Below are 12057 nucleotides of genomic sequence, written 5' to 3' on the forward strand. Positions count from 1 at the left end.
TCCAGCGACTAGCTCATTAATTGAATTTGCCACTAAATCGGGAATTGTATATAGTATGTACTTTACAATATTCAGAGCAGAGAGATGGTCAAAGGAAACTCCAACTTGATGACTTTGATTTTATTTGTGTAACTTTTACATGGAGTACTGTAATGTATAACAACACAAAAGTACTGTACTGTATAATACAATCAGGAAAAATTATAATACAGTATAAATAAGATAACACTGTACAGAAAAAGACATTGAGGCTCTATAAACAAGATTTACAGAACTATACCTGTAAGTCGAAGTGGCCAACCTCAGTTTTAAGTCCCAAATAGTCATTAACCAGGTAAGTCGTTAAACGAGGGATATCTGTCTTTTTTATTTGTTTAAAAATGAAGATACTACAATTTGTGTCTTGAGTGTGAATATTGTATCTCTTATTTCTTTGCCATCCCCAGATAAGAAGTTTCAACATGTTCTGCTAAGAACAGCAACAGGTTATTACGCTGAAAAGTTTTTGTCTTCTCTTGTGTTTTAGTAGTTTGATTCTTCCATCTACCTAATTGTATTTTTTTCAGATTGCTTAAGAAAAGACAAAAATAACTTCAGGAAAATTACTTTTTCTCCCTATATTTATCCTTGAACTAGGACTTTTCCTGACATGTTTTTATTTTTTAGTTGCTCTTGAGTCAAATTTTTTATATTACAAGAACTACTTTATCCAGTCTGACCCTCCATAGTCTCAATGTTCAACTTCTTCATATCTATAATTTTTAACATACTTAACTTGTGTTAAAAAGTGACCTTTTTGGTGATCTTCTTAGAGAAGTTCAAGTTCTGTAAAATATGTCTGCTTTGATTTTATAACAACTCATTTTTGGATTTTTTTTTTTTTTTTGCAATCTTGGGAATTAAAGCCAGGGCCTTCACACTGAGCTACATACCCAGCCCTTTTTTATGTAATTTTGACATAAGCTCTCTGAGTCTGTGAGTTGCCCAGGCTAGGCTCAGTCTCAGAATTCTCCTGCCTCAGCTTCCCAGAGTGGTGAGATTACTTGTATATGCTACCACACCCAGTTCCTAGCCCTTTTTTATTTTTTGTTTTCAGACAAGAACTTAATAAGTTGCCCAGGCATGACTAGAACTTTTTGACCTTCCTACCTCTGCCTCCTTTGTGCTGAGGTGATAGACATGTGCCACTGTACCTGGCACCTAAAACATTTTGAAATACATGCTCCCAGTGGAATTATAAAGCTTTTATAAATGTTTGCTTAAATTTAGAAACTTGTACTTTATAGGCTTTGAGATATATAGCGTGTAACATAGCTATCATTTTAGGTGAGATAGTAACAAAAGAAATAACAAGACTATATATATATATATTTATTTTTTAGAAGTGTAATGCACTATCCATTGCACTACAGAACCAGAATGTATGTGTATTTTTTGAGACAAGGTCTCACTGTGTAGTTCAGGCCGTCCTTGAACTGTGTAGCCCAGGCTGGTCTTGAACTTGCCGCAATCCTCCTGCCTCAACTTCCTGAGTGCTGGGATTACATTCATGTACTACCACACCTAGCTGTAACAAGCCATATTGATTGGTATTTTTCACTGCTTATATAGCCTGACATTTGTACTAGGTAAGGTTATATATAAGAATTTTCAAATATTCAACATGCACACAATACCTATCTGTGTGTATATATATATTTAAGAGCTTCAAAGGATTTACTTCATGAGACTTTTGATGGTAGACTTGCCTTCCTCTGGTTATTTTATTTTGAAATCAGGTAGAATTTCATGTATGGGAAAGAAGACTGCTCATGAAATGTTTTAAGCTTTAAATTTGAAATAATTCTAAAGCATTTTAGCAGATTAGTGATACTTCATAATAACTATGTTAATGGATTATTTAAAGTACACACTTTTTGGGGGGCAAGTTACTGCAATGTTACCTAGACTGACTTCAAACTTCTAAGCTCAAATGATTCACCTACCTCAGCCTGAAAAACTAGGACTATGGGTATAAATTTGCCTCTGCCTCTGACACCTGAAGTGCACATTTTTTTACAGGGATATTATTATTATTATTATTTTTTATTTTAAAGAGTAAAAGAAGGATAGCATAATAATAGGTGGGGCTTACCAAATTACAGACAAAGTGGTAGGAAATTATCAATGGTTATTGTTTTACATATTGTTATCTATAAGATAGTTTCTCAGGAAAACAAATAGACAAATGATAGTGAGTTACAGACAAAAGAGGTAGGAGATTATCAATAGTTGTTGTACTATACTTAGGTATCTTCAAAGTGGCTTCTAAAGAATATAAATAGAACTATACTTGAGTGACCTACTGAATAATCATTCAATAATTCTCAATGGTTGTTGTAGGAAACACATACTAATAAACATGGATCCATTTATGAAATAGGATAGGAACAATACAAACATTAGAGAGTTATGGATAGATTAGTAGGAAAATATCAATGACTGCTGTAATACATGGTGGTATCTTCAAAGTGGTTTCTCAGGAAGACAGAGATACACAAGAAGGATCTAACAAGTAGTTACAGCCTAAGGGTTGTCAAAAATCAAGTGAGCCGTCTGGGGCCAAAGCCATTTTTTGTAGCGTTTTCTCTCCAGCCTCTCATCACATTGGGACCCCACAACCAGTTAGTGTCCTCTCCCCAACTGTCAGCACAGGCAGCAGGAATCCTGCTGCAGACTTCTCCCGAGCTCCACCACAGCCTGTACTGTCAGGGGAAGAATGGCTTCCAGTGAGTCCCTGCAGGTATTGTGCAAGGTCGTCCTGGTTTACAGCATCCGAGCAGCTCTCGTGACCCCAGTCCACTGGACCTCTGACTCCGTGGGCTTAGTCTGCATTCTCATGTTCTCTGAGTCCTTGTTCAGCAGCTGCTCCTCCGCTGGCTCTGGACCTTTCTGGTTCTCAATGGCAGGAGCAAGAGTGGCCCGTTGTATGGCATGTATTCCCAGGGGTTGTTCAAAGTTTGAATGATTCACACACATCCGTGGGTGGGCAACTGCAGTTGGTGCATGGTGGGCCAATTGTGTCACTGTTTCTCTGTGTCATGATAGATCTCAATTGAGCGGCGGCGGCCGGCCTAAGGGCTGGCGCACAACAACGTTCTCCGCCGCATGGCTCCCCATGCGCTGGGGGCCCTCCCTCCGAGAGCTACGAGGCAGGAAGCTAGCCAGCCAGAAGACCGGCGCTCCCCACTACAGGGATATTATTTTGAGTTGCAATCATATAACTGCATATTTAAAATTCTAAGTTCAGATACTTACCTATGAGGTTTTTTTGTGGTTATAAATCTGAATTTTTGTACCCACTGACTGTCATTTATAGGTTCATGAACCACATGAAACACCACTTGGAACTTGAAAAGCAGAATAGTGAGAGCTGGGAAAGCCACACCACCTGCCAGCACTGCTACCGGCAGTATCCCACGCCCTTCCAGCTGCAGTGCCACATTGAGAGTACACACACTCCCCATGAATTTTCTAGTAAGTGGCAATTTCATTGGAATTCTGAGTATTACTGATTTTCATCATCTAAACTGTGAATGAGGAAACTTTAAGCATTTTGTTGAAAAATAAGAATAAGCTATAGACTTTGAGGGCAAAATCAAAAAACAAGTTTTAACTCTTATAAACTTAAATTTGCTACTAAATTTGAAATGCTGTTGTAAATAATTCATTAATGGGAACTCCCTTGGCATAACTCAGTGCTTTGTGTGTAAGGGACTAAATTCAAACACCCAGATGTGTGATTTTCAAATTTGAAATCAGTGCCCTTGATTTACACTTTAATATTAAAAGTAACTACAGTGGTAGTTAACACTCACAATCTGGGAACTGGACAGCTTGGATTCAGGTCTTAGCTCTACCTTTTAATACAGCTGAGGGGGTGTCAGGCAAGTTACTTTTTCTATGCTTCAGGTTCTTTTGAAAGACAGGTATAAAAATAGCAGTACCTCCCTGAATTATGAGAATTTAAAAGCTAAATAATGTCTTTAGAACAGTGTTAGAATCAACAGTGATAGACTTACTAGAAGTAACTTCACCATTGCTACTACTGCCACTGATACTATTACTTGTTGTTCTGGAAGTACAAAGTGCATCTTTTTTTATATACATCTTTGAAATGATATAATGTGTTTTTTCCACTTTCAGCTATTTGCAAAATCTGTGAATTGTCATTTGAAACAGAGCATATTCTTTTACAACATATGAAGGACACTCATAAACCTGGTGAAATGCCGTATGTTTGCCAGGTACGTAAATGTTTTAGTTTATACTTAGACATTTGTTTGATTTTCGTGTGCCATGAAGTAGTATTTTTCTTTTGATGTTTTTAACCATTTACATAAAATTAGTTACTATATTAAAATTTGAAGAGTCTCTTCATCAGTGAAAATTGCCTTGATTTAATTTATGCATTGTATATAAGAGTGGTGGGCTGGATTTGGATTGTACACTGTGGTTTGCTGACCTCTGTAATAGATAAAGAAATGTCCTGGAGAAAGAGAGACATGTGGGTTTGTTATATAAGGAAGACTATAGACATGCCAGGGAAACAGAAAATGTTCTTAGTTTAAGAGGGCCCAATTAAATCCTTTGTGACCAGAATTTTTCCAGAATTTGAAGTGACACTCAGTAGTAAGAAAGCAAGATAAAGATAAATTGCCGCTGGAATAGTCTAAAAATCTAACGAAAAAATACTGTTTTATATAGCAGGAAAAACTTTATAGAATAAATGTTGGTTAGAGCTTGAAAATTGAAGTGAAGATGCGGGTTGTAGATCTGAGAAGAGAGTCTGTGTTTTGGAATATATCCCTAAGCTTTGAAGGATACATTGGTTTCAAAGATAATCTTACTACTTGTAGTAATGAGACTCTTAATTGATAGGCAGCAGAGCTACATAGTACAGAATGTTCTTCTAAACAAATGACTCACTGGGCTGCTGGTGCACACCTGTAATCCCAGCACTCCAAAGGCTGAGGCAGGAGGATTATGGCAAATTCAAGACCTGCCTGGCCTACATAGTGAGTTTGAGGCCCACCTGGAATATTTAGCGAGGTCGTGCCACAAAAAAACAAAACACAAAAAATAACCAAATTACTCGTTATTAATTTGATGTAATTTTATGCAAGTTATAAAATTTCAAGTTAAACTAAACTTTCTTTGTATTTTTAGGTTTGCCACTTTAGATCATCAATATTTTCTGATGTGGAAACTCATTTTAGAGCATCCCATGAAAACACTAAGAACTTGCTATGTCCATTTTGCCTCAAAGTTAGTAGAATGGCAACCCCCTACATGAATCATTACATGAAACATCAGGTGAGATTTAGCAGTTCTTTGTTTATGATATCTTGATGAAAAGATACATGTACTTAGCATATTCGTTACATTTGTTTGAACAGAAATCAAACTTGCTTCAAACAACACAATAAATCCTCAGTTTACACAAAATTACCTGCGAAACTTCTTTTCTTTACTTTGCCTGCTTTGTGATGATACTGAAGCCCATAAGTAGTAAAAGTTCTGAAAGATAGCTACAAATAAGCACCCTAGAGTAGATAGAAAAGGGACAAGTGACTAGAATATTTAACTTGGATATTTTAAACTCTAAGAATGGCAGGAATGGGAATGATTTTAAAGGTAGTTATTAGAGCCAGGAAAAGGACATTTGAAATGAGGAAGCTAAGATTGATAACTTATAACCTTCTGTTTTTCTCTTTCTCTTTAAACTTTATCCCTACTTTCTAGCCCACATTTAGTTACTGGAAAGTTGTTTTCACTGACCCAGAAAGGTCTCTTGCAACAGCTGGTAATAAAGGAAACAACAGTGATATTTGCTACCAGATATGTGATCTATCCCAAAGAACTATAAATAAGTCATAACTTGATTCTTGCATGATTTTTGCCAGCTTTGCTATATAATTTCTAGGATATCAGTATTAATGTTTGCACCTTCCCTTGAATTCTGATTTTAATGCTTCTGGTTCTTTTTCTGAAACAATTAGATAATCTTTTGGGCTGAAAACTTTGATGAGTATTTGAAAGAGCCTTTGCCAAAATCAGAAGTCAATGGATTTACTGAATCTGATTATATAATCAAGTTTTGTCTCCTCACTGAGCAGCTCACCGCATTTTCTTCCTATTGATTGCATTGTCATGGCCAATTTATTCAGCCCTGGTGCTAACATAACTGTTTTTTCCAGTCACGAAGAAATCAACCTGTAGTTAATTGGAAAGAATCATAAAAGCAAAATCTCCAGATACATTCAGAATTAACTGTGTTATCATTGGGATGATACCACCAATATTCTTATTTTTCTTTATTAAGGGTGGGCCACCTTACCCTTAAGAACCTCTGGCAAAATTTTCCTATTCTAGGGTTTTCTCAGCAGATGTTAGGCATTCCACCAGATGCTGATGGGTATTCTCTCAGATTGTTTCTGATTAAAGAAATGTGGCTGGGCGTGGTGGCGCACGCCTGTAATTGCAGCACTCGGGAGGCTGAGACAGAAGGATCGTTGTGAGTTCGAGACCAGCCTGGGCTACAAAGTGAGTTCAAGGCCAGCCTAAACTTCGTAGCGAGACCCTGTCTCCAAAAGCCAAAAACAAAAGAAATCTGATATTTGAATTTACAGAATTCATGGGATGTTCTTCCTTATTTTTAAAAACAAGGCTTTTGAGAACTTGTAGTATCTAATAGATACTATCAATCTCCAAGTAGAAGACATGGTATATATGGTATGTCGTGTTCCCCAAACTTGTTTAAGACCATCAAACTGTTTATTTACATAATATCTATAAACATTTCTTGAGGAATATAGTTTGAGAAACACTGTTCTTTGGGCTTTTTCATCTTTTAACTCATTTTTGAAAGAATGAAATAAAATGGGACACCATGGTACATCCCTGTAATCCCAGCATTGAAGGAGGCTAAGGCCAGACTGGGGATATAGCTCAGCAGCACACGCGCCTGCCTGGCAAGTGCAAGGTCCTGAGTTTAATTCCCGGTACCAAAAAAAAAAAGGTGACTAAGGCTAGAGTTAAGCTCAGCCAAGGCAAGTCAGTGACTCCAGGAGACCCTGTCTCAAAGTTAAAAGGGGGATGGGGACATAGCTCATTGTAAAGGCCCTGAGTTCAGTGTACAATACCACAAAAAAGAATGAAATATAAAGTAGTATCTCTGTGTCGTTATGAGGCTTTTAGCATAACTCTTCCCTCTCTGCTTTATTAAGCTCCAGAGGGATGTGGATCCTAGGTATGGACAGAGTGATACATACTTAGGTAAAAAGAGATAGGTGGATGCACTATGCAGGCAGTGTCTCTAGTCATTCTTCATACCCTAACTTATATGTCTTAACTTGTCATGTATATTGGAGAATTATTGCAGCAGGTCTCAGTTGCTCAAATCTGGTGTATTTTCCAAAGAACTTGCTTATATTGCTCATGGAAATTGAGTTCTTAAAATATTAATAATAGATTAGAAGTATTATATATGCCTGGAAACTTGAGCCATACTATGCCAGTTTGCCTAGATAATTTGTGTAAAAAATACAGTCATGTTAGCTGGGCATGGTGGCATACACCTATAATCCCAGCTACTTGGGAGGCTGGGGCAGTAGGATTTTAAGTTTGAGGTAAGCCTGGATAACTTCAGACCCTTTCTCAAGAAAAATCTAAAGGGCTAGGAATATAGCTCAGAGAGTAGTAGTTTTGGGTTCTGTCCTCAGTACTGCAAAGAATAAAATATGGTTATGGTGACCACTTGCTCTACCCCATGAAAACACTGGGCTCTTACACCCAAGAGAGCTTGTCTGTCAAACAACACTTTACATATGTTGTAGCAGTTATTGGAAGATTAATTGTGCCCTGTGTGTGAGAGAGTTCTTGGAAGCTGGTACTTTTTATTCTCCAGAATCTATCCAGTATACCCTGTCCTTATTTAATCCTGCTCTGTATCCTTTCGGTGTTACAAACCTAGCTGTGAGGATATCAACTTCTGATTCCTATCAATCCTTGTACTGAATCATCAAACCTGGGAGTGAGAAGTCTTGGGGTGACCAACATACCAGGAGGTGCTCTTAGCCTGTTTAGGATGCTGTAACACTACCACCACAGACAGTGTGGTTCAAACAACAAACATTTATTTTCATGGTTCTGGAGGATGGGAAGTCCAGGATAAAGGCACTGGCAGATTTGGTTTCTAGTGAGGGCCTGCCTCCTGATCATAAATGCCCATCTTTCCACTGTGTCCTCACATGGAAGATATGGCAAGAATGCTCTGTTCAGCCAGGGATATAGCTCAGTGGCAAAGCGCCAGCCTGACAAGGGCGAGGTTCTGAGTTGGATTCTCGGTACCAAAAAAACAAACAAACAAAAAAACGTTTAGGAATGCTCAGTTCTTTTTAAAAGGACACTAATCCCATTTATGAGGGCTCTACTTTTGTGATCTAATTATCTCCCAGTAACCTCACTTCCCAATACTATTGGAGGTTAAGCTTTCAACACATGAATTTGGATGAAACATAAAACATTTAGTATTTTGTAGACACTCAGATGTTTGGTAAATTTAGAGTAACTTAGAGCTAGGCAGTAAGCAGTAAAGAATAAAATTTTTTGATAAGGATTTCCAAGTATGGTGACACACACCTGTGATCCCAGCATGCTGGGAAGCTGAGGGAGGGTGATGACAAGTAACTTAGCCCCTTTTAAAAGGTCAATGCATAGGTCCTGGCTTCAATCCCTAGTACCACACATATAAAGAAAAGAAAAGAAAGGGTTATCAGGCATCTGTCAAGGTATTTGCAGTTTGCATAATTATTAACAACAGACTCAAAAATCACAGCTAAGCAGGATTATAATCTTGTAATGGAAATGATGTTATTAGTGCAATTTTATTTAGACCATAATTTATTTTTTTCTTTTCTTTGAAAACTTTGTAATTTTTTCCTAAAAAGAAATACTCATATTATGAATGATTTTAGAGCTAATAATCCAATTTTTACACTTTCAAGAAAAGATGGAAGATTTCAGATGTGTTAAATACCTTCATTAACTCATGAGTGATAAGAATATTTAGTTGACACTACTTTAAAAATAACAATAGGCAGTGTACTAACCATTGTTACTTTCCTACAATCTTGTATTGAAATTTTATACCATTTTTGTTTATTTTTCTTTTCCTTAAAATTAAAAAAAAGAATATTTAGTTGCCATACGACAAACCCTGGTGCTTTTATGAGTGTTATTTTGTTTAATCTTTACAACCACCTGTACAGCAAGTGTGTAATTATTTCCATTTCATAGATGTGAAAACAAAGCTTTACAGAGAGTAAATAACTTTCACACTTACCACATACTTCAATAAATGGCAGAGCCAAAAATAGATTTAGGCCCCAAGATTTTACCAGACTTATTCTACAAAAATTAGGTCTAAAGAGGGAAATTACAGGTAGGTCAGCATTACCTGTGAAAATTCCTCAAGTCGCTCAAACAGTATAGTATGTTTATCAAAAATCTCAGCACAGACAACTTTTTCTCTACCACTGGAACAAGTCATTGTTTCTTAGATTAAAAATCACGTTATCTTAACAGTGAACTGCATTATCATTACCAGCCTAGGCACATTGCAAACATATATGCATGAAAGTGATGTATAAGATTTGAGTTTGATTTAAGGAATGGTAAATTAATGTCTCCTATGTCATAGTTTTGGACAAATGCTCACTGAATGGAATGCAAACATTTTAAAAGAGTTAAATTATACTTGCTGTGCCTATCAGTCTCTTACTTTCTGCCTTACTATTTAACAAATATTTGTTAAACCTAGTATATGCCAAAGACTTTTAAGTATTAGAGATCCAGAAGTGAGACAAGCAAAGTTTATTCCCTCCGGAATTTGCATTGTGGTAGTTGGGGGAGAGACTGACTAATGTCTGAATGTGTATGTATGTCAGCTGGTAGTAAATACAGCAGGAAGAAAATGCAGGTGTATAGAGAACAAAACTTGGCTAAAAAGTTGGTTACTGTTTTTTATATGAAGTAATTCAAGAGGGCCTCTCCAAAGGTGACAAGGAAGGAAGTCATGTGGCTATGTGGGAGAGAAAGTTCCAGGCAGAGAGAAGAGTGAGTAGGTAGTGAAGTGAACATCTATTCATACTCAGGGTGTTCAGAGAATAGCTAGTTCAGTGTGGTTGGAGCACAGTAAACAAGAGGAAAAGAAGTAGATGAGGTTGTAGCAATGGAAAGCAAACCAGATTGTGTAAGCCCTTGTAAGTCAGTGAGGATTCTAGAGTGTTATGGAAATCCACTGGAGAATTTAAGCAGGAGAAAGATCTGCAGTATTTTAAAATTTATTCTGTCAGCCATGGCAAGAATTGACTATGGGAGGGATACATGGTGATAATAGAGAGAAGATAGCCTGTTACACAAATCCATATAGTGGCTTTAGACTACTATGCATGGTAGCAATGGTTGGAGATGGTAATTGATTATAAGTATTTTATGAAGGGTATCACTGATGTTTTATTAATGGGTTAAATGTAGGTTGTGAAAGATTTAAGAATAACCAGCATTTTTTTGTCCCAAACAGCTGTAAAGGTGATGCCTGTATACTGAGATATTTGAAGACTGAAGAAGGAACAGATTTTTTTACCTTTACACACACACAAACATGCATACTGTGTGGAAGGAATTCTAGAATTCAGTTTTGTTCATGTTGATTTGAAAAGCTTAATGAACAAGTAGAGATGTCAAGTAGACATTTATATGGCTACTATTTAAAGCCATGAAACTGGTGACATATAGATAGTGAAAAGATTTCTGGGAACTGTGCTCTAGGAAGGTTTCTGTCTTGATATCCTGCAGTCTATTTCTTGGCTGAGTTTTCTCTCTCTTTTCCCTTCTCTTGAGTATATATTATGTTGACTGTACATCATATATGATCCAATGGACCATACTTGTAAAATAGTCTGAAAATGAAACTAAAACAGTAAAACACATTTTACTTATATATTATTTTGAACTTTATGGAGAATTTATTCATCACATGATAGCTGTGCACTAGTAACCATGCTCAGTTCTTTCTTACCTGTTACCTCATTTTGGTTTTGCAAAGTAAGTGATGTTCTTGTACAGACACAGGTTTAAAGAAAACATGTTTTAAGCTGGGTATGGTGGTATGCATCTGTAATCCCAGTACTCAGGAGGCTGAGGCAGGAGGATTGCCGTGAGTTCAAGCCCAGCCTGGGCTACAGAGTGGGTTAAAGACTATCCTGAGTTACGTAATGAGACCCTGTCTCAAAAGAAAAGAACATGTTTTAAATTTACATACAAATATAAAACATTTTTTCATATTGTTCTTTAAATATAAAATATTTTAATTAATGAAAGCTTACATGTAAAGATTGCAATTAATTATATATAGTAAAAAGGATGCTATGGATGGTGATAAATTTCTCTTAGGACCTACTTCCCATTGGTAAAATGTAATAAGCCTGTACTTGAGGAGGAACTAGATCAAGGAGTTTTCAAACAGTAGATCAGGAACTGTTCTCTTTATAATTCCTTACGCATGCTACTCAGTAGTATACCCTCTAAGCACATATAGCTCTAATTTAAATTAACTAAATAAATTAGACCTTCAGCTTCTCAGTTGCACTCCTCACATTTGAAGTACTCAGTTACTACATAGGGCTAGTGGATACCATAATGGGCAATGTGGCTATAAAAATTATTACTACAGAAGATCCTATTGGATAGGAATGCTTTACACCAATCTAATGCAAATGTTCTGTTTATTTTTACCAATTTGTGAATCAAATGGAAATAGCAAAAACTATAATTTATTTTTTCTAAGGATAAAAACATAGCATAGCTCATTTTCAGTGTATAATATATTTCAATAGTTTATTACTTTAAATTTCTAATTAAAAGAACTTTAGGGGCTGGGGATTTAGCTCAGCGGCAAAAGCACCTGCCTGGCAAGCGCAAGGTCGTGAGTTCGGTTCCCGGTACCAGAGAAAA

General features: G+C 36.6%; 1 protein-coding gene across 3 annotated transcripts in view; it reads left to right on the forward strand.

Annotated features, from left to right (window-relative positions):
* Znf280c (zinc finger protein 280C) overlaps positions 1-12057 on the forward strand; it is a 71333-nt gene that overhangs the window by 31796 nt on the left and 27480 nt on the right. For all 3 annotated transcript variants that reach the window (XM_005401241.2, XM_005401240.2, XM_005401242.2), the window contains 3 exons: positions 3359-3516; positions 4186-4286; positions 5209-5355. In XM_005401241.2, the coding sequence (XP_005401298.1) occupies positions 3359-3516; positions 4186-4286; positions 5209-5355 (406 nt within the window). The remainder of the gene's footprint in view (positions 1-3358; positions 3517-4185; positions 4287-5208; positions 5356-12057) is intronic.

Source organism: Chinchilla lanigera, unplaced genomic scaffold (genome assembly GCF_000276665.1).
Source record: "Chinchilla lanigera isolate Chin_1 unplaced genomic scaffold, ChiLan1.0 scaffold00072, whole genome shotgun sequence".
NCBI classification, from domain to species: Eukaryota; Metazoa; Chordata; class Mammalia; order Rodentia; family Chinchillidae; genus Chinchilla; species Chinchilla lanigera.